The sequence below is a fragment of the Athene noctua genome, chromosome 12 (assembly GCF_965140245.1).
Source record: "Athene noctua chromosome 12, bAthNoc1.hap1.1, whole genome shotgun sequence".
Classification (NCBI taxonomy): Eukaryota; Metazoa; Chordata; class Aves; order Strigiformes; family Strigidae; genus Athene; species Athene noctua.
In genome coordinates, this window is record NC_134048.1 from 17,898,144 (window position 1) to 17,920,934 (window position 22,791).

The window sequence follows — 22,791 nt, forward strand, 5'->3', positions numbered from 1 at the left end:
CTGGGAGTGAAGCGAGGAAACTGGGCACAAGCCCAGTACAAGGCACAGGGTAACAGCTGCCAGGGAGGCAGCAGGCTGGGTCTGTGCAGGGGGATGCACAAACCTGCTCTCAGCACCTGCCCCTACACAGCACTTTAGTAATGAAAAAAACCCCAAACTAATGCTAGAACAACACATGGTTGAAAGCTGAGGAGCAACAGCATATGCTCGTCCTCAGGGAGCAGGCAGAAAGCAACTAATTTTTCCCCAGGGGTTGAAGCAGTGCTTGTGAACCTGACCCTGGGCTCTGCTCTCCTACCTGCAACGTCCTCCTGAGACAGCTGAGCCCTGCCCCAGGCTCAGCCCCAGTGCCTGCCCTGCCTCCCTTGCCTGGCCTTGGTCACCTCCCTTCCTTTGAAAGCAGCTGAAGCAAAGTCTCACTATTCTGTTTTAATTTTGTATTCCATAAAAAAAATCCACAAAAAATTACACCGCCTTGGCTGAGAACAGCTGCTGGACACAGCTGTTCAGTGCAACTCGAGGGACATGGTAATTACTTCCATCAGTGTTAGAATAAAAAGTAAACCCAAGAGCTCTCTTCCATAGTAGCAAAAGGACTGACACCACAAATCACAGAAGAGGAAAGAAAAAAAAAAAAAAAGTAAAAGTTTCTCTTAAAAATATAGCTCTGTGATGAGAAAGAGAAGGATGGCTGAGTGTCAACTAGGAGGAAAGCAGTTTAGGTAAGCTGGCTCTTCTCTGGTCAAACTGCCTCCTTCAGTTCAGTTCTTGTGCAAGAGGCAAACCGTCGGGAGGGGCAATAAACATGTCTCTGGGCCCCAGCTGGGCACAAGGAGGCAGAAGGTTACACTGCTCTGCTCTAAAAGTCACAGTTAAAAGAAGTTATAAATTATTATTTTTAAAAGAAGGTTGGAATTCTCCTGATGAGCTTTCTTTTTCTCTCTTCTGTTTGATCTTCACCCATAAATCCTTAATCACAGAGATGCGGTACCTTTGGGGAGAGGAGTTAAAAAAGTTAGGGATGGGGAGGAGGAGAACAGCCTTACAGCTGAGCAGAGCAAGGGCAGAGTCATCTGGTCCACTTCCAGGTGGCTACAACATCACCATCGACTCCACACTACTTCTCCGAGCTCCCTGTGGTCAGCAGCGACAGACAGACACAGGCCGCTTATCTCTGCTGATGACAGAGGACAGCAACATCCAGGCTGGACATCCAGTTCTCAGCAGCTAAAGAGTTGAGGTCAAACACATCCAGAGAAGCCAGCACGCTGCTGCGTAGCTTTCCTTACACCACTCCGCTCCCTGGCCCTCTAATCTAAGGCCAGGCTGACTCAGGGACCATTTAGAGGGCACATTGTCTTCTCAAGACCAGCCCAGGAGTACTGAATTTGGTCAAGGTTACTGCCGTTCAGAGGTACCAACTGATAGTCCCCACAGGCCATGTACCTTCTCACAATCCTTCAGGCTCAGCTGTTTTCTTCTTCTAAAAAGAAAAGAGTGAAAAATAAATCAGTATCATCTGCACCACAAACATGAAGGACCCAACAAAGCCACAGAGGCTTCTTGGCTACCGTCTCTACAAGGACATACCCATTACAAGAAACATCCTATAGTCTGAGTCTCCCTCTGCCCCCCTTCCTAGCCCTTGGGATGGGATGCAGTAGCCTGCCAAGTCCTCAGGAGCTCCAGCTTCTGCTGGAAACAACTAGATCAACAGACAGCTGAAGAGCACTTACTCCTTGGGCAGGTTCTCTGCCACCAAAAGGAGCCCTGGGTTTGACACTTCCAGGGAAAGGGATCTCTCCTGGGGAAGTGATACAGGAACGAACCTTTCAAGCTTCCCCAGTCCCAAACCGACCAAAGGTCAAGGTGTCTCAAGAGTAGCCACAATTAACTGCAGCCTCCTCTGGGCTGCCAGCAAGGCCAGGACACTGTTCCGTTCCTCCCAGCCTGGCATGCTGCAGGGATGAGCATCACAACCGCAGTTCAGAACAGCTCTCCCCACAGTACCCCATCCCAGGGTCTCGCATATACCTTCTTTTTCTTCTTGTGAACCTCAGCAGAGCCATCTGCTACAGGGTCCCCTTCTGAAGAAACCTTTTTGCTCTTCTTCTTTTCTTTTCCAGTCTTTTTTTCTGGGAGAAGGAAATAAAAGTCAGCTAAGAAAGGGAGTCTGGTACTGCTAGCCTGAGATGGAGCAGAGTAGTAGAAGCATCTCCAGTAAGTTTCTGATCACATCCAAACCTAAGCAAGCTTTCCAGAGCAGCAACCGGGTGAGGGCAGAGCCCTCAGGGCAGCTGCACCCAAGGCTGTTTCTCTAGTACCTCTAAGCCAGAGCAGTTTGATCCCACCACCCATGCACATGTGTGGGCAGAATTACACAGGATCCCCTTTCCACCTCCTGCTGCCCACCCACTCCAAGAAACTGCTTCAGCGCTGGAGTAGCTGGGCACATGCCAGCAATCAAAGCAAGGGGAGCTACTAACACAGGATGGACACAAGGTTCAGCTCAGCACAACTGCTCCAAAAGGCTCCAGCTCACCCCCGTGCAACAGCCCACACAAGGGCTCTGTGGAACAGAAACCCCAACAGATCTGGTCCACCCATTCCATCTCCCCCCTTTAAAAAAAAAAAAAATAAAAATCCTACAAGATATAGCCCAGAACCAGCTCTGATTTGCAAATGCAGTCTGCACTGCAAAAAAAAATTGCTTTTGCATTAGGACAGCAGACAGACAGAGCATTAGAGAGGTGTGCAGACAAGAGGGGCAGGAAACACTCAGTTGGGAGCAAAGAGCAGGAGGCTGGTACCATCCTCCTCTTCCTCCAGGAGACTGGAAGCAGCAGTAATAGCCCTGAGTCAAATCTCTGGAATGAGCTGCTTGCCATGGTGCAGCACAGACACTGATGAGGCAGGGTCAGGAAGGGGCAGTGCCACCCTGCGGGGACCAGCAGTGGCTGACACAGCAGATGACAGCGCAGATTTCAAGGCTGATCTCTTTTAAAGAGGCTGGCAGCAAGGGGCCGTGTTCAGGAAGATCTGCGTAACACAAAACCCTGCAAACGTCAGGGCGGGGCTTCCTCTGGCATGGCCACAGCATGTCAGGGATCTTCTCAGCCACATTTCACCTTAGCTCTCCGCTAGCATGTGCTGTGTTTGCCACAGAGGAGCCAGGGCAGGTGGCTGGGTTAACGGAGCGGTTCTGCCCTGCAGACTCAGAGCAGGGCACCACACGGGGCACAGAACACGGGCCTCACGGCTTACAACTAGTGAGAACTCTCCCGAGCCCAGCACAGGTGGGCAGGCCAGGGGAGGAGGGCAAAGAGACCTTGGGAGGTTCAACGCAGACTCACCTCAGCCCTTGGCCAGCCCTCAGCCAGATAGCTGTTTCCAGCCAGGGTACAGGTCAGGAAAGGAGAAAGCCCTGGAGAAACAGGTCATGCTCTAGAAGATGCACAGGGACACCAGCTTGCTCTGCAAGCAGCAAGGACTGGTGCAAGTACTAACACAGTTCTCACTGTGCCAGACGCAGGACAGAGGGGCAGGAGAGCCCAGCTTGCTGCCTGCAACACAACCTGGTGCTGAGACTGCAGAAAAACAGTCAAGTAGGGTGTTAAAAATCTGGCATTGGCTTGGGGTGGACCAAGAAGGAAGGAGCCAAGCAGGAAGCTAACGGGAAAGTGGGTGCTACTTACAAGGCCCTGCACCAGAGGCTGAATGTGCATCAGCTGCAAGAACCTATTGCAAATGCAGCCCTAAGTGAGGGATGCTTACTTTTAGCTGATTTTTTCTTTTCCTTGCTGCCTGGCAGCTTCTCCAGGTCACCAGCTGCTTTCTTCTTTTTCTTTTTGGGTACATCTTCGTTAGCCTGCCCTTTCCACTTCTTCTCCTTGGGCTGCCCAACAGACACATCCTCTCCCGGAAGTTTCCGCTTCTGAGATGTTTTCTGTTTCTTGTTCTCTTTGTCTTTGCTCTTAGATGTTTTTGCAGCTTTGTCTGCTGTGGAGGAAGCTTTCTTCTTTTCCTTCTTTTCTTTTTTCTCCTTTTTCTTCTTCTTCTTCACTTCCAACCCTTCTAATGTTTGCACTGCAGGAACTTTGGCAGCAGTGGTGACCTCAGTGTCGCTCCCCGAGCTTGACCCCTCTGACTGGGGGATGGACGCTGGGGTCACTTGCACCCCTTTTGCCCCCACATCATTCTCTTTCACGGCCAGGGCTTTCTTGAGTGGGGAAGGCTTGAGGCTGGCATGACCTGGCTCCATTTTTCCTGTCACCTTCTCTTTGTTGGAGTCTCCTGTGGTTTCCTGCCTTGGAGGAGGGTTGTTTTCTGCAGAAACAGTGACAAGAGAGAGAAGACAACTCAGAGAGTGTTCATTACATAGACCACAGAGTTACTGGAGGATGGAAACATGGATCTGAAGAGAAACATCCACTTCTCCCCCCAAGAGCAAAACCTGCTGGTCATCCCAACTACAGCAGAGCCTGAGAAAGATGCCTCAGCCTGAGATCAAGTATCTGGTGAGGGAAGTGGGTGACAACAGCCACAACAGCTTTGGATGTTTGACCAACAACTTGCGAACAAACCAGGGCAATAGGGAAATGGCAGGACATTTCGTTTCTCCAGAAGTCTTCCCACTTGCTTCCCATCCTCTGCCTTTCAGATATGCTACAGAGCCCAGAAAGGCCATGGGGAGGCTTGAATACCAGCACTGTATAGCAGATGTTCTTCAGCCAGTGTTTAAATCTTCCATAGAAGCCATCACTACTGCAGCACACCAATGCAGCGTGCATCAGTTTCAGGGAGAGCCCTACCTGCTCCCATCAACTGCATTAATTACTGCAGTTAAAGCAGAACTTGCAAGAGGTAAAGCCACAAAGCACAGACTCGCAAGCCAGCCAGCACAAGAAGGGCGTTCAAGGAGGAGAGGGCTGTGTCGTGGCCAGGGAAGCCAGCAGACGGCAGCAGCACTCCACGCGACTGGGCGCTGTGGCGCAGACACACTGGGAACAGGGCCCTGTCCCACTGCCACCCTCCCCTGCCAGCAGGGCTTTGCTCCTGGGCCAAGCAGATTCCCGACCATGCCAAAGGAGACCCACCTGCTTTGTGGTTTGCAGCCACCTGGTCGACGTCTGTGTCGGAGTCGCTGCTGTCGCTGCTGTCGCTGTTGGCTGGGGCTGCTTTCACGGAGGCCTTGGCGAGGGAGTTTGCAGCAGTGGTGGCTGCCTTTCCTTGTCCTGCTTTGCCTACAGGCTTGGGGGGAACCGTCTTTGGTGCCTGGGGTGCTGCTGTAGTCCTGGAGACGCCCGGGTAGCCTGTGAGGAGAGACTGAAACAGCACAGATGCACTGAGGAGTCACAGCAGGGCAGCTTCTCACCCACCAGACAGGCAGATCTGTCTCTACTGCTATTGCCCCCATTCTCCAAGTGAAGGGCCCACCTTTGGCCACCTGTGGAGTAATCCTGCGCCCCTCAGCCAGCCCTGCAGATAGGCCAGGGCTGCCAGGAGAGGGGGCCAGCACTGACAGACACTGGCTGAGCCGACAGCAGCAAGACCTGATGGTGAGAGGTTCCGTCTTTGTTCTCGCCCAGTAAAGCGGGCGTGGGGGAGGCTCCTGGCTATTAGCATGCACCCAAGCACAGCTAATGCACTGCAGATGTGCTGCACGCCCTGCACGTTACTTACAAAGGGAATTTAATGGCTTGGACACGGGTTAAGTTACAAATAAAAGTGGGGAAAAAAAAAGTCCTGCTGCTCTTGGCACTGTGCATCCGTTCTCCTGGTTTAACCCTTGCAAGGCACCATCTCCTCCCATCCCTTCCCCTGAGGAAAGCACCACAAGCCCTGGACCCAAGGCCCGGCTGCCTGGGGGAGCATTCCAGGTTCAAAAGCCTCTCTCTGCCCCCACCAGAAGGCCCCGCTCTCATAGCACTGCACTGGGGAGCCCCCACTTCTGTGTTGGCAAACCCACTTAGCAACCCGTTTGCTATGGCTGAGAAATCAATCCTCTCTCTGTCCTATTTAGGAGCCAGTTGCAAGACCTGAGAGGATCCCAGCCTGCTCAGTACTGTACCTGTGATGCTGCCTCCTCCTCACTGGACTCTGAGGAGGAGCTGTGGGCTGGCTGCGTCCCTCCTGGTTTCTGCAGCAAGCCTGCTGGAAGAGCAGAGATTCATCCCATTAAACCCACCACTGCTCCTGGGGCTGAGCTCACCTACCCAGCACAGTTATTGCCACCAAAAGGCCTCCAAAGAAAGGGGAGCGCTCTGCCAAGCTGGAGAGGAGGAATCCTGCTCCAACTACCACGTGAAGGTGACACAGCTCCCATGGGGTAACAAAACGCTGTCCCCTCCCTGGCCTGGCCAGCAGCACTGAGAGCATCTTCTTGGGAGAACTGACCAGGTTTGGGGGGCTGCTTGGGTGCCTCCTCCTCGCTGCTGTCCGAGGAGATGCTACTGTCCGAGTCCTTCGCTGCCGGGGCGGCCTGGCTCAGCCGGGTGTCCTGCGCTGGCTGCAGGTCTGGCTTCAACTTGGCAGAGGGATTCACCAGGAGCGAAGCAGCCGGTGGGGCAGCAGTGTTGGTTGGAGGAGCTTTTCCCACAGGAACCGTTTGCTTTAGGCAAGGAGCAGTGGGAGCCTAGGGAGAGGAAGATGAAATTCATCGGGAAAGAGAAATAACTGCTGATGCCTGTGAACTGTAACAAGTAGCCCAGAGCAGATGGGCTTGGACCACCTTGGCCCTTCTTCAGCCATACTGCTCCCGTTTGTGTCACGGTTAGCCCAAGAACCTCTCGTGGAGGGCAGAGACCCCATCTCAGCCTCGCCCATAGATGAAGCAGGCAGCTGTGGCCAGGCAGACAACTCCTGACCATACAGGGCACTGCTATTGTGAGAGGAGGAAGAAACCAGCCAACCAGCTGGGAGGCAGCAACAGCAAAGGTATCAGGGCTACCCTCTGCTCACCTGCCTCACCCCATGGCACTATACCAGTGGTTAAAACAGAGCAGCCCCTCTCTCCCTCCTCCACAAACATGCTCCCTCAGCCGGGGACACAGCACCAGCCTCAGACTCCATCTACCTGCTCTCCCCAGGGAAGCTCCCCACTTTAGTCTCCTCCGTCATTATCTCTCCCGCCAGCACGTCATGCTCCGAGGACTGGCTGCCTGAGCAATCACACACTCTGCTAACTGGAGGGACAGCAGGCGCTTTTATCCCCCTCCCCAAAGGCTGTGTGGCATTAGCCTTGGCAGCCCCTGCGCTCAAAACCTTGGTTGCTTTGACGTTCTGCTGGGACAGACTCTAAAATAGATGAGAAAGAAAATCAGGACAGTGCACACCTCGGAGGGAAAAGAGGCAGAAGCACCGACCCACCACTAACTCCTGAGCCCTTCCATTATTTTCAGCACAGCACCAAGGCTTATGGTTTGAGGGTTTTTTTTTCCCTTTACTGGCCACCTCTGTCTCCTATGAGCCTCTAGCACAGCCAGGAGCAGAGAAGTGAGGGATTGCCTAAAGCATTACCTCAGTGCCCCAAAGGCACCCATTCTGAGGGCAGGCAGGCAAAATGCGATGTGCTTGTAGGCTGTGAGATCCCTACCCACTGCAGCACCAGTAAAACTGCAATTCCAAACCCTACCTTTTTGCAAAGTGGACACTTGGACTCCAGGATGCCTCCTACACTCTAAAAATCATACAAAGAGTTAACTGGCAACAGAGATAAAGCAAAGACACCAACCACAGGGCAAATCTGCCTTCAGGTCCACAGGCAAGTCACAGATTTGAGAACAAATTAACAAGAAACAATTTTGTTGCCTCACATTTGAAACCTCCCATCAAACTAAATGTAACAGGGGTTAAAAATAGAAGAGCCAGGGGCATGGAAATCAGACACTGACATCAAGTCTAAGACACAAATGCCAGCAGAGGAGGGAGCAGGAGCAACGAAGGAGTGCTCAGCCTCCTGGTTTGTGTTACAAACGAGGCTACGTGAGCAGCCCTCCCTCTCCAGATCTCTGACAAGTTGGGCCTTTGTGGGCTGACATTTCCCTCACACAACATCTGGCCTTCAGAAAGGAAAGCAAGGCTCCACCATGCAGAGCGCCGCCAATCCAACGTGAGCTCTCAGCCGTCTTTGCACAAAGCTCAAGTTACAGCAACTGCATTATTTTATACAATCTTGGTACTATAAACATGCTTTAATCAAGGACTGCTCAGGCTGGCTGCCTGCCCACCAGCTGGAGGGGACGGCCTTTCCACTGGCCACAGCCTCAGGCCAATTTGGGGAAGGGTTTCCTTGAGTGCACATAATCCCCCTCTCTGAGGAAGGGCACTGGCCAGAGAGGGGACGTGCATGTGCAGGACAAGAAGCACACTTGGCCACTAAGCCCTGGACTCAGAGCACCAGCCAAGCCACGATCACATAGGAACAGTAGATGCGTTCCTCTCAGTCAACGCTTCTTCACGTGGTTTGTTCCTCAGGCTCAAACTGCAGCCGAGGTGCAGAGACACCCAAGACAGCTTTGCAGCGAGGCAGCTCAGGCCCTAGAGAGCTCAGCCATGGCCCCACGAGACACAACACGAGGAGACTTGGGATCAGCAAAATGACATCTGGCAGTGCCCTCAGCGCAGATATGGGGTGACCTCCCTTCTCCAAGGAATGAGCTGGCTCCCCCAGCTGAAAAGCAGCAGGACCACTGTGCTACCCTTTAGGGCAGATCCTTCCAGCCTAATCAGACTTGTGGAGGGGGAGTCCAGAGAGCTCCAGCTGCACCCCACACCCAGGCGTTTGGGAGGAACCACAGGGGCAGGTTGCCTTAGAGATACACAGCTCATGGAAAGACTCTGCTGCAAGGATTTGACTGCTTTTCCAGTCTAACTCCCTGGAGCAGGGCAAAAGGGACAGAGTCCCAGAGGAGGTCTGGGCTCGTGCATCTACTCATGTTCCTGCCAAAACATTCACACCCTCCACTGCTCTCACACACTGCAAGCTTGCTGCGGCCGACACATGCACCCAGAGCCAGGGTCAGCGAGACCCAGGGATGTTGCCAAGAAAACCTGATCCAGCCAACAGGAGAGCTCCTTTCTGCATCACTCATCAGCCACCCCCAACTACCACCTCGCAAGTCCTGAGATCTCTGGAGCGTGCAGGACTGAGCATCCGCACTCAGCGGGTCAGAGGCTCCTTACCTGAGAAGGGGGGACTATTTCCTCCTCTGAATCCGACTCCTCACTGGAATCATCACTGCTGTCCACAGCTGGAGGGGCTGGTGCTGGACCTGGAGCCTTCTTCACATTTATTGGCTGGGGCACAGTATTGTTTTTTACTGCAGCAAAAGCATAAGAGAAATGAGAAAGATTTCACCATGGGAGAGTTGCTCTCTGTGGGTGCCCAGAGCAGGATCTATCACAACAGGCTGGGCCATTCCATGTGCAAGGAGGAGAAGGAAATCCATGAGGATGAAGGTGAAAGATCCTGGCCACTACCAGGAGACTTACCAGCCTGTGAAGGCTGTGTCTGTGCCGCAGGGGACTCCTCTTCACTGTCAGACGAGTCACTGCTCCCACTTTCTGAAGCCTGGCTTTTCAAGGTGCTTCCCACTGCTTTTTGAGGCGGCCCAGCTTTAGCAGCTTGGCTCAGGTTGGAAACAGGCCCAGGCTGTTCTGTTAATCTCTTAACAAAAAAGAAACACAGGCCCAGAAATGTGGTATTAGTACAGGTGTTGTTTAAGAGTTTAAGTGCAGTTTCAGCTCAAGCTGGGTTTTGTTTTACCCTAACACAGCTGTTACTGACTCACTTCATCCTTGGCGTGTCAAGACTGGAAGGGGCTGCAGTTACTGCCCGGACTGAGCTGCTGAAGACACGCATCACTGCATTTAGCAACATGCTTTTGACAGGAAGCCCAAGTGTGTTTTACCACACGAGCATGCAGGGCTAACAGTGCTCAAACTCGTAACAGCAATTCCTTATTGAGGCCGAGACACTGGCTGGACAGGAGCCTGAGGGCAGGAGAAGCACGGCAAGCCTGAGACCCCCGTGCCAAGAAAGCCTCTCATTTAAGCATGACCTCCCCCCAGCCTGGGGAATCAGCAGGAGCTGGGAAGAGTGCCGAAACACTTGCAAGATTCAGAGACAGTATCAGAGCAGTTACATCCTAGAGCTGCTGGAGAGCTCAACGTAGACACAAGGGCTGTCACAAGTGTTTGGGAACACAGAGGGCAGGCAGAGACAGACCACGACCTGCCTTACACACTAATCTGTCAACAGGTCCAAGACTTTAGAAATCACCAGACAACAGAAAAACCCTGCAACTCACTTGGGCTGTGCATTTCTACAGCACCCATCAACACTCTGATGTCCCAGGACAGGCCATGAGCCACTGCCCGAGCAACTGGTGATGTCAGGACTAGGAAGCCACAGTTATTGCAGCACCAGACACACAACTGCCAGGCGAGATGATCTCTTCATGGCCCCTCTCCGGACTTGGGCTGGGGGTTGCAGACTCCCCTCCTGCCCGCTGCTGAAGGCTAGTGGTGGCACAGGGAGAGGAAGCGCTTGCTGAGAGATCTGGTAACTTCACCACCCGCAGATATTCTCCAGGCTCACAGTGCTCTGTGCCCACTCAGTTTACTCCACTCATCGCTCATCTCCGGGCTGCTCTGCCAAAGAGTACATCACGCTTGCCAGGGCGGGCAGACCCCATCCAAGCCGCACGTGACAGCGGCCCGCTTCAGCACTCCGTCTCCAGGCCTCCCACAAGAAGGTGAGAGAGACTACTGCCCAGCTGCAGAGCCCCTGCCAGCCCCCTCTCCCAACCCTGCCATGCTGGTAACACAGTAATACCCTCTTGGCCTGCAGCAGAGGACCAGGACCACTTCGACAGTGCTGCCTCACCCAGGGGCTGCTGCTGGCCCGCAGCAGAGAGCACCAGCCTAGCAGCCTTGGGGAGGATGGATCTTATGGTGCTTCCTGGCACAGCCCCACCGAGGGCTGCCACTGGGGCAGTGTTTATCATCTCCAAGCCAAACACTAAACAGACAACAGCATCTGCATGTTTATCCCATCACAGAACAGCTCTCTGAACAAGCCAAGCACATTTTGACTCTGCTTAAACAGAAACCTCCACAAGCGCTTTGGGAGAAGGGGATTGCAAACCTCACTTGTCTGTTTTGTTTTGATACCAGTGAGTCATTATCTCCAGGAGAGAGGCCAGATTTGCAACGCTGAAGAAAGAGAACTACTTGAAGCAGACGCAAGAATTCACACGCTCTACTTGAATGCACTTGCTCCTCTCCCTCTCGTCCCAAGCACTGCTGTGCAAGGAAGAGTCTACCACGACCAGACCCCCACTACTCTTGAGACCTTCACAGCAACGGGAGTGGCTTCTCCCTCTGCTTGGATGCATGGCACAAGGGCTGCTTCGTTTCCTAATGCGGCAAGATATTGGGAAAGAGTTGCCGTACAGAGGCAGCCTGACACAGAAGTAACGTAACAGCATCCACAGAGAAACCAACTTTACACAGCCTCGGGACTCCTCAGATCTTCCTGGGAGGAGGCCAAGGTCCCTCCATCCACCTCATCTTTGTCACTGCCAGATGGCTGACAGCTGCCATGTCCTATGGCACGGCCCTGGGTGGGATTGAGTCAGCAGCGTGACTGAGTTACACCCAGGGAGCAGGGTAACGCAGGCAGAGAGATCCTGACAACTTAAGAATCACAGGTAATGAAGTAACTCTGAGAGGAGAAAAATCATTCAGGAGGAAATCATTTTTCCTGCTCTCTCTCCAGCCCCCAAACCAGGAGCTGCCTGCGGCTCAGTACGAGTGTGATGACTCAGCTCCCGCACAACCCATCTGCCACTCTGCTGGGTCCATTTGCATCATGCAGCGCTGCATGACAAGAGGGGGAAACAACACCGAGCCACGTGCGCTCAGCACGTTGTAACCATCACACTCCAGTGCTGCCTGTGCACTGCGGAAGCACTGTTAAGAGACATTAAGTCATTTAGCTTAGCTAAGTAAGTTTTAAATGGAGTCACTTAAGAGTTATAACATTGCGTGTGCGATTTCATACACTGTCTGCTTAACTTCACATGAGCTAGATTTGCCAAAGCCTTAGGCCACAAGCTGTAAACTTTCACCCAGATTTACTGAACTTCGACCGAACTTGTACCTACTCAAGCAAAACAAGGCCTCCAGTGCGAACCAGAAGATGAGGGTAAGAAGCACCAACAGCAGCTGCAACCAGACAGAGACCTGCCTGGAGACAGTGAAGAAATCCAAAGAGGAGTCAGAAGGTGTCAGAAGATCTCAGGCCAGAATCACCACTGGACCAAAGGGCACGTGAAAGGCATGTGGAGATCGCATGAAGGGGGATGCACAGTCTGTAAGGGTATAATTGCCCAGGGATTTCTTTGTTTAGGGTCCCTCCCTGGAGGAACCCAGCTTGAGTTGATTCTGGTGCTGTACCACTTAAATAAATTATTTATTTTTCTAAGATTCAATGTCTGAGACTCCTCTTCTGGAAACCTAGGGTTTGAACTGTGAAGAGAACTTTTTTAACAAGCACCATCAATGTTTTAAGACTGGGACCAGTTATCTCAGCTGTATCACGACACAGCAAAGGTACAGCTGGAACCTGCAAGGGAACAGGAACAGGGTTCAGGGAGGGAAAGAGATCCTCTCTCCATCTCTTGGGAGATTTGGCCTCTCCCCACAGGGTCTGTGGTCCAAGATAAAAACTTGCAGGCACAGCTTCCACCAGTGCAGCCAGCACAGGTTTTCCTGGGATGCTCAAGGAAGACACAGGTTCCCAACACACACCCACATGTGCATCTGGCACCCAGTCCTGGTAAGCAGAAGCCAAAGTCTGTCCACAGAGGGCTCACATGCCATCTTTGCCCAAAACATCCGGGAAAGAGGAAGCAGAGCAGAATTAGCAGTTCCAAAAGAAAAGCAGCTCACAGCATCTTTAAGGTCAGTCCAGACTGTCCCCCACCACCATCCTTCCCCCCCAAAATATGCAAACACCTTGTCAATTTCTTTGACTAAATATTCCTGAGTCTTCAGGGGTAAACATACCAATTAAGCAGTTCAATTTAGGCATGATGTTCATTTTAATTGTGCTAATCCACCCCCACAGGGAAAGATGAAGCAGCTTCCAACGCTCTGTATCTGTTTGGATCTTGCACAGAAGCCAGAGGAAGTTGCAGGATACAGTAAGTCAGTAGTTAGCATATGCCCAAGTAGCAGATGGCGAGGATGAGTTAAGAAGAGTTTGACTGGGAGGACAGGACTCTGGACACAGCTAAGCCTTATCTTCAGGCTTTGCTCATGGTCCCTGCCTGTAGGCTACTAACAAGGGAAGAAACAGACTGTTTGGCAAAAATTGAGCTCTCTCGATGACAAGCTCTTCCTTGCTGACTGACTGTTGAGGGGTAATTGCCTGTTTGCAAGAGGGAAGATGCTGAAGTGATTAAATAGCCATCAACAAGATGGCTACCCGCTGCTGTCAGCTTCAAATCAACACTGGGGGGGAAACAAGCCTACCCCAGCATGTCCTTCACCTACAACCCTGCTAGAATGGGCAAGTCTTGATAGTCTTACAGCAGGACCCCGTGGCACAGCTATCAGAATAGCTGCTCCTGCCACCCAGTGCTGAATCTTCACATATAATCACGCAGGAAGAGAGCAGCACGGAGCCAACTGTTAGAGAAGCGTCCCCCTCCACCCACCCTAGCAGACCAAGGCTATAAAGACAAAAATGCAGAGCCTCTCCGGCTCCTGCCTGTCAATAGTGAAAGGATGTGTTGACAAAGAGCCTCCTTGCAAGGACACGTGAGGCTCTGCCCCCGGCTTCCCTTCCTCCCTTGCAGATAATCACTGCCATCTCCAAAACGTTGCTTTCAGGGCACTTCCCAAAGGGCCCTGCAGCTCAGCATCAATGCAGAAGGTCTCTGTACAATGTGCCTAAGGATGCTCTCAGGAAGGGATTTGTTTCCTTACAAGTTCAGCCACCTGAGTCCAGCATGAGTTCATGGTCCTTCTCTCAAGAGAGGCCTAAAAAAAACCCTCACAGGAGAGCCAAGACCAAGCTATCTGTGTCCCCACACACAAGGCCCACTCCAGAGGGGCAAGGCATGAGTGGAGTGAATCACCTGGTATCAAATACATTACCCCCCCCACTCCTCTGGTATGGCTGGGTGAGAACAGTTAGGCTACACTTGTTGCCAAGCAGAAAGATCTTCCTTCTCTGAGGAACTAAGATACAGCATACTACATGCTACTGGTGTTTCCAGGAGATCAGTAGTAGCATTTAAGGGCTAAACAACTGTCTTACCTATCCCATCCCTTCGCACTGAGCTGAATGCAGTATCACCTACCTTCTGGCTGACAGGCACAGGGAGATCCTCCTCTTCACTGCCTGAGGAGTCAGAGCTCTCCACTGGCTTTGCACTTTCAGCAGGCTTCGTGGGAGCAGCAGTCCTTCCCAGTGTGCTTTTGGCCTGCTTTGGCACTGCTGATTTTGGTGCTGGCTTCCCCTGGGGCAGTGGAAGTGTTTTTCCTGAAGCTGCTCTGCCAGACAGTGATGTTGCTGGTGTAGGTTTCACTGTGCATGGGATGGCCTGGGAGGATTTTGGTGGTGCCTTTGTCTGGACAAGACAAGAACAGCATGAAACAAGGCAAATCCCACAGCAGCATAATTCATTTGCTCAGACTGTAGTCAAGGGAGGAGATTTCAGAGCCCCCTGGGAAAGGCAAATGCTGAAGGAAGATTAGCAACTGGCAGGACACAAGGCAACCTCTCATTTAATTGTACAGGGATAGTTTCCCAAGATGAGAAAGCTGATACTACCAGTCCCCTCCTGTGAGGTACACTGCAGCACTTTGCACTCTCCACAGCAGGGGAGCTAAGCTGCACTACAATCCAACAAATTAAAACCCTATTTATTGCAATTTATAGCAGAGAGGCAAATTCAACCATTGCAATTTGCCTCTTCAGGTGGGAAAAGAATTGGTGGGGATTTTTTATGTAAGAGTACTGACAGATTTTTTTCTCGTTTTTTTTTTTGTTTGTTTTGGGTTTTTTGTTGTTGTTGTTTAAGAAAGGTACAATTGCTTGATTAAAGCTCAAAGAAAAAGATATGAGGTGCCTTTAAATATCTATCCTGGTTTTAGCTAGGGTAGAGTTAATTTTTCTTTCTATTAGCTAGAAGAGTGCTGTGTTTTGGATTCAGTATGGGATTTGGTATGAGAAGAATGCTGATAATACACTGATGGTTTCAGTTGTTACAAGATCAAGGACTCTCCAACTCCCATGTCCTGCCCGTGCACAGGTGTACAAGAAGCTGGGAGGTAGCACAGCCAAAACAATGGACCCAAATTAGCCAATGAAATATTCCATATCATGTAATATGATGCTCGGTATATAAAAGAGGAGCAGCCAGGAAGGAGGGAGTTCTCCCTCTCTTCTGGGATTGTGATTGTGGGATCCTGGTATTTCAGGATTGCTAGCTGGGAACAGGCTGGCTATCAGTCAGCGGGTGGCAATCAATCGCCTTGTGCATTAACCATTTGTACTTTCTATTATTGTTAGTTTTATTTTATTATAATTACTCATCTGCTTTTATCTCAACCTACAATCTCCCTTTACCCCTCCAATTTTAGCCCCCAGGCAGGGAGAGGGTGAATGAGCAGCTTCGTGGTGTTTGGCTGCCAACCACGTTTAAACCACAACAAATCTTTCCTTCCAACCCCAGCATGACTCTGTTACACGCTACATGCATTTATAAAGTTTTCTTTTCACTGCGATTCCTAGCCCTGGAGAGGCATGCAAGGAGAGACAGGGTCTCGGATAGACACACCTGAGTTACTGAAGGAGTCTCCTCATCTTCGCTGTCTGATGAGTCGCTGCTCTCTGAGGTGTCATCAGGCTTTGCAGCCCCAGGAACTGTTGTGGATGGGGGTTTGGCCTGGTTTGGTAGCAGTGCTGTTTGCCTCACTGCATTCTTCTTGAGGGACACTGTAGCAGCAGGTGCACTTTCCACAGGTGCTGCATTAACCTGCACTGTTTTCACAGCTGGTTTTGCCTGGGAACAGGAGAATCAGGTAACATCTCAGAAGAAACCAGCCAAGAACTGCAACTGCATGGAATCTGTTTCAAAGAAAGCTACCTTGCTAACTTTGACCAGTACAGGCTTGTTCAGACCCATGGGCTGTTGAGTATCTGAAGCAAGTCACCTTCTCCACAGACTGCCTGACTACACCTGTGGAGTTGCACACTGATCACCTCTTACAGATCAAAGGATCTCCCTCAACTTCAGGCACTAGGAGGAACAGGGATGGAATGGTTGATGCTGGCTGGGGTTAGCGGGGCTCTCAGCCACACAGTGTGTTTCTCTGGCCTTGGGTTTGGGGATCTTGCACACCCAGGGATAGGGGTGTTGTCAGACTATAGCACTGCAGCTTTTCCTCTCTCCTTCAAGGGAACTGATTTCCTAGAAAAGACTCTGGGTTGGAGAAGTTACCTGGACCACTGGAGTTGCAAGCTCCTCCTCCTCAGAGGATGTCTCATCACTTGATTCCTCACTGCTGCTCTCAGAAGCCCCAGCTGCCTGCTTTGTCTCTGAAACACAAGCAAGGAAATGTCACAGCTGCTGCCCCAAGCTCCCAGAGAATGATGCTAATGCAGCTTTTGAAGTAAGGAAAATAAAACAAGCCGCAGAGAGGGCCAAGGGGATTTGCAGGGAAGAGGGCCTAGCCCTGCTGAAAGCATCAGTGGCCTGGCTGGGGATGGCTTCTCCAAATGTTGGCCCACAGACACCACTGCCCTGAGTGCAGGAAGAGATATCCTTGGAGCTGCCCAGTCACACATTCTCCCTGCAGGAGCACCCAGCCTGGCTGGGCCTCCTCTGGAAAAGAGCCAAGAGAAGGACCATTTACAGAGCTTCAGTGATCTATTCCTCACCACACACCCTCCCACCAAACACACATACTTCAAAGCAGTAAAAGATTTCCCTAAAGACTTCAAAACCCCCAAACAATCACTTTGCAATTAGGAATAAAGAGAAGATGCTGCAGTGCCTTTCCAAAAAGCTGAAAGCATCTGCAGTATTAGTTCTGCATCTCCTCCAGATATGCTACGCTGTTATCTCCAACCCCGTAGTGCTGGGTGCTGCCAGACAGACATCTTAGCACAGAATCTGCTGCTTGAAATGGGAGCAAGCATGCTGGATTCATCCTACAGAGCTCCAGAGATGGCTCTATTGCAGTATTCTTTCAGCCTCCCCAAGGAACAAGCATCCCTCTGAGCTTTCCAGCAAGGGAGCCGAAAGAAACAGACTGAAGGCACAGTTCACCCCTGATTCCAGTGAAGCTGGAGCATGCATGCATTTACAACACCCCGCAGGCTCCTTACCCACTTGGGGGGCTGTGGCCTTCGCAGTCGGCGTCTCTTTTTCCTCCTCACTCTCTGATGAGGAGCTGCTGCTGGAGCTTTCCGGTACTTTGGTCGTTACTGGTGCTTTGCTTTGACCTACTTTGGGCACAGCTGTCACAGCAGGTCCGGGCTTCCCAGGACCGGGCAGTTTCTGCCCAGCCTTGGCTGGAGCTGCAGATGCAGCTGGTGCACTGGGCTGCTGCTTATTTGAAACCACAGTTCTGTTTGTAGCAGAGAGCGTCACCGCTTTGTCCGCTGGGGCAGTGGGTTTGTTAGGAGAATGCAGGGAGTTGGCAGCTTTGCCGCTCACCACAGCTGGTGTCACCTACAGGAAGGAAAATACATTAGAAGTTTATAGACAGATGAGGGGCTAAATTGGACAGAATATATGTTAAACAGCAATCTGGCAGCTGGGCAAGCCATAGAGCTCTTTAGGGAAGCACTTGGGTGACAGATATCTAAGAGAAGGCTTATGCCAGCACAGGAGGGTGATTTAAATACAAATTCCACCCCAGTCCACAATTCTACACATGCCAACAAGTCTGGGACAGTCCTGGCCTCAGAGTACTATCAGCCTTCAAAGCCGAGAGAAGAATTGCCTTACCGTAACTGCACCTTTTCCAGCTGGTGTGTCCTCTTCTGATGAGGAGTCATCATCTTCACTGCTTTCTACATTCACCCCTGAGTTTGTGGCCAGGGAAACGCTGGCTGCTGCACAGGAGAGAGCCACGGAGAAATCACATGAGTGCATTTCTCACATCAAGGTGGCCTCTGGTTTGCAGGAAGGCCCCAGCAGGCAGGGCAGGGTCCCATCTCCACACCTGCCCCAACACCACTGACACTGTCTTCATGACAGGAGAGTGCTTTGTTCCTCCACCCCATCCTTCTCCCCACCACCGAGACAAGGAACCTGCCAAGATCTGCACGGTTCCACAGGCTGGTCTACAGCAGATGAGACTGAGCCAAAACGGATCAGACACATGGGTTTTTGTTAGACTGTGCAAGCCAACGCCTCCCACATCAGCTGCACCAGGGATCGATGCCCACCTCAGACAGAGGGCAGTGGCTTTCCAGACCAACTAATAAGTCCTTCCTTCATCCGTGGCACAGGCCTGCCTTTGCTGGCCCAACACACACCTGGGACCAACTAGAAGGTGCTCCACAGTGGGCAGTGTTAGGTTCCCAAGGCTTCATCCAAGCAACAACACATCCCTCCCCAATGAATCATAACAGGTTTTTTCTAGCTTCAGCAGACATCTGTGCTCCTCAGAAACTTCACATGAGAAGGGGGTGCTAAATTAGTTGTCCTATTTTTCTAAGAGCACGAGGGACTAGCCATCACTTTACAAGAATTTTCTCTAGCCAAGCAAGTTGGGCTGCTCCTACACAAGCTTCCAGTCCTACTCTGCCAACTCCAGGGAGATGAAAGGCTCCTACCATTTGCAGCTTTTGCCTTCTCTTTCTCATCCTCTTCTTTCTCTGAGCTCTCAGAACTGCTCACGGGATCAGGAACTCTGATCTTTTCTGGGATGGCTGCCTCCTCATCACTCACCTTTCTTCTCCTGGAATTTGAGGGAGTTCTGAGGGAATAGAATTTGTGTCAAAATGGTGAAAAAAAATCTTGAACAAATTGGAACACAATTATTCATTCACTCTTAGGTCAGGCTCCAGCCTAAGGACACAAAGTGTCATTCCTCCACATCTCCTAAGGGAGAAATACTTCTCTAACCTGCAAGGGACACCTCCAGTTCTCCTCAAGCAACTCCTGAGGGCAACATATCCCTGCAATACTAAGAGGAGATACCTAACACAGTCATTTTTTGTGTCCTAAGCAGACTCCTTTTTGCTTTAGCAGAGAAGGAAAAACTTATAGTCAGGCTGGTGCTCACCACAGAGCAAAGGCATCCTACAGAACTAATTCAGCCTCCAGGAGGCAGCCAGACAGTCAGTGAGTGCACCCCCAGGGCTGTGATCCCCCAAAAGGTCTTCATATTCCACAACACCAGGAGAAGCAAATCTAAAGGCTGAAAAAGCCATTTGAACTTGGGCTCACAGGCCAAAAGGACAGAAAAATCAGGTTGCAGAGAGATTTAAGAAAGGAAGCGGCTGGAACTACAGAAAACGTGCTGAAAGAAAGGAAGAAAAGGCCACAGATGAGCATTAAACACCTAAGCTGTTCAACTGGGTTAAAACATTAAGCTGGATAAAGATGCTTCCAGGCGCTGAATCCTACCTGTACCATCAGAACAGACGTGGCTAAAGCTATCATTAATTTTCAAATGAAAACACAGGCAATACATTTGCTCTATTACGAGGATAACACTGACTGGGCACATGTCTGTGTGTGATTCACACATGCAGTACTTCTAAGTTGGTAAAAGCCCTGAGACACCCACAATTATCAGAGGTGAAAAAAACCCTTGCTTTTGTGCCAGTTTAGCTTATTTTATTAGTTCATCTAATTTAAAAATAAAGTTAGTTTAATGATTTTGCCAGTAAAGATTGTGCTTATTATGAGTGCTTCAGTAGCATAGCTGTAACGGCAAGTTTTTTGCAAGCAGGCTTGGCCGAAGGCACATCTGCTATTACAAAGTACCATGAACTACTGTAATAATCCCTTTAATAAAATAATAGGGCATGCCACACAGGCAGCTATGACACTCCAGCGCCTTCCTGACCCAGTGGCACAACAGAGCCTGCTGTGAAAATCTGTCCTGAGTGACCAGGAGCTCAGGGATACTGTGTGGGGGAAAACAGCAATGCCCTAGAGCATTCCAGAGCATCTGAGGGCTGCAAGGCTCTGGGTGCTCCTGGGGCTGAGCTGGTCCAGACTCCCCCCTGCACTCAGGCACCCTTTCACCTGCTCCCAGGTTCCTCAGAGGCTACGCATAACCCTGGAGGGAGGCTACTCTTAAGCAACTGCAAAAAAAAAAAATTTCACTTTGTAAGAATTTCTGAAGGACAGCAGCAAGGATGGCCCCAGTTAGATGGTCAAAAGCTGCAGCACAGTCAGAGGAAAGGCATTTTCAGGCCAAAAGCCTACAAAGCAACAATACGCAAGAATCACAGCTCACCCACATAAGAGCACTCCAGCTAGGCAGGGTACTTTCTTGATAAACAAAACTACTGGTCACTACCTCCCTCATTGTGACTCCAAACTCAGGGCGACCAGGAATAAAAGGCGTACTTGTGGGATGGGACCACAACAGAAGGGTGATGCTGCAAAAAAAGGAATTAAACACGATACAAGTGTCCTGTCACCTCCTCAGATTTAAAAGCAGTAGCATGTGGAAGGGTTTGCTGTAACACTCAGAACTAGCACAGCCAAAAGTGACCATCAATACTTAAGAGAGCAACAAATTGTTCAAGGGAGGAACTGCCAGCCTGTTTCTACACTGCTACATCCTCACCTAGATCCAGTCTTTCTCCTGCTCATGTAAGAAAATCACAGAGACCCAAGAGCAACAACTGGGTAGCACCAAGGCATGAGGTTTCCTGGCAGAAGACACCTTTGAATCCACTTCCTGAGGCTGCTGACACGGCTACGCTGAGGAATGCCCTCACTCCAATGCTCTTCAACACGGGCACAGAAGCCCAGCTCCACCAATTCCCCAATAACCCGGCTCTGCAGCTGCCATCAGGCCTCTCCACAGCCTCGCGCTCCAGCATCGCGACCCAGCGAGCGGTGCACAGGGTGGGTGCAAACGTCACCACACCCCACAGACAGGAAGGCTTCATGCTGCAGACCTGCACGTGGGGTACTCGGTGAAATGACTACGTGGGAAGGCGTCAGGCTGAACATGTAAGGGCTTGAAAGGACAGGCTGAAACGGAGAGACTTCCTCTGAGTCAGAAGATACATGATCTATGCCAAGGTTTAAGTCCCTGTAAGAGCCTTGGCATTTCAGCATCTGCTCAAATTCTCAGTTCTTGGGTCAAGACTCTTGCAAAGCACGTGGCTTTAAAGAGAAAGTGAAACAGAACTGTAGAAAATATTTTTGCCAGTAAAGCACGACTCTGAGCCGGTACTCCACTCCGTACGCTGGTATTAACCCCAACCAGCAAGAACAGATTCAGCTGCTCAAAACTAGAGTGACAACTTCTCTCCAAGCTCAGGAAATTTTAAACCAAAGTAATCCTCAACATCTGAAACGAATCGGCCTGAAACCAGAGGCTAGGAAGAAAGTCTGCTGAGCAGCTATCGTCAGAAATACTCTGACAACGGGAAATTCCAGCAAATAAAGATCACACGTGCCACACAGCCTGGATGTTAACACGGTCTGGAATCTATTTGACAGTCATTTCACCCTTCAACTTACTTTTCCCAGTGGGTGAAGATGTCCTCGAGAGAGGCCGAGAGGGAAGGGAGCAACTTCTGTGAAAACAGAAGAAACACAAGTCAGGATTCAGCTCCGTTTCAGGATGCGGCCACCAGACACGAGCAGAGACTGCAGAGGCCCCTCCAGGGATCCCCAGGAAAACGGGAACGTCTCCTCCCCGCAGACGCACCTCCCAGTCGAGCCCCCAGCTCCCCGCCGGCGGCCGTCCCGCCGCACCCGGGGCCGCGTCCTCTCCTTGGCGGCAGCGGCGGGACTTCACCCGCAGCAGCGCCTGTTCGGAGAGCAGCTGGTCCCCTGCTACGGGCCGACTTTACCCAGTGGGCTGCCGAGTCTCAGCCCCTCTCCCCGGCTAGCTAGGGGCTGGGGCAGCCCCCGGACACCGTGGAGGGGACTCACTCGGGGCCGGGCCAGCACGTGGGTCCAGCGCGGAGCTACGGCCCTGCGTGGAGTCGCGGGCCCAAGGAGGGCCCAGATGGGCGGTTCGGGCCCAGGTGGGCGGTTCGGGAGCAAGGGGCACCGGGTCTCCCCGCGAGGCCCCGCCGAGGCCCAGGCTCTGGGGCCAGGCCGCCCCCCCGAGGCCCCGCCGCCTCCTCCTCCCCCCGCCCGGGCCTTGCTGCCCGTTACCTGCCCGGTCTGCGCCTGGAGTTCGCGGGCCGCCCGGGCGTACCCGCCGCGGAGCAGGTGCTGGTGGATGAGGGCGAGCAGCTCCCGCCCCCCCCCGGCGTCCGCCGCCATGGCCCGGCCCGCTCGGCGCAGCCTGGGGGGCGCCGCGTGCTGCGCGGCCCGTGACGTCACATCCGCTTCCGCCGCGCGGCCCTCTGGGAAGTGGAGTGTCGGGGAGGGGTCTGCTCATGGCGGCGGCTCGCCTGGGACGTGGCGGCCCTTACACCCTCCTCGGAGAGCGGTGGGGGCAAAGGGAGAGGCAGCGAGGAGCACAGGCCGCTGTCCGACGCCGGGGGGGGCAGGGCGGTGACTGTTTCAGCCGCGGCCGCTGGCTTTTCCAGCTGTGAAGACAGAGGCC

The 22,791-nt window shown here is 52.0% G+C and overlaps 1 protein-coding gene across 3 annotated transcripts; it reads right to left on the reverse strand.

Annotated features, from left to right (window-relative positions):
- Positions 1-414: 414 nt before the first annotated feature.
- On the reverse strand, positions 415-22,540 carry TCOF1 (treacle ribosome biogenesis factor 1). 3 transcript variants are annotated; one of them, XM_074915718.1, is made up of 17 exons: positions 22,395-22,540; positions 21,750-21,805; positions 18,869-19,011; positions 18,036-18,142; positions 17,411-17,756; positions 16,521-16,618; positions 15,858-16,082; positions 14,376-14,645; positions 9,493-9,667; positions 9,184-9,320; positions 6,397-6,634; positions 6,071-6,153; positions 5,097-5,325; positions 3,775-4,326; positions 2,035-2,135; positions 1,447-1,483; positions 415-991 (listed from the first exon to the last, which is right to left on the reverse strand). In XM_074915718.1, the coding sequence occupies exons 1-16, from the start codon at positions 22,503-22,505 to the stop codon at positions 1,451-1,453; spliced, it is 2,904 nt and encodes a 967-aa protein (XP_074771819.1). In that variant the 5' UTR covers positions 22,506-22,540; the 3' UTR covers positions 415-991; positions 1,447-1,450. The 3 variants fall into 3 exon arrangements, with proteins under 3 accessions (XP_074771819.1, XP_074771820.1, XP_074771817.1); XM_074915719.1 differs by having other exon boundaries at positions 415-1,483; positions 6,071-6,150; XM_074915716.1 differs by having other exon boundaries at positions 415-1,483.
- Positions 22,541-22,791: the final 251 nt, after the last annotated feature.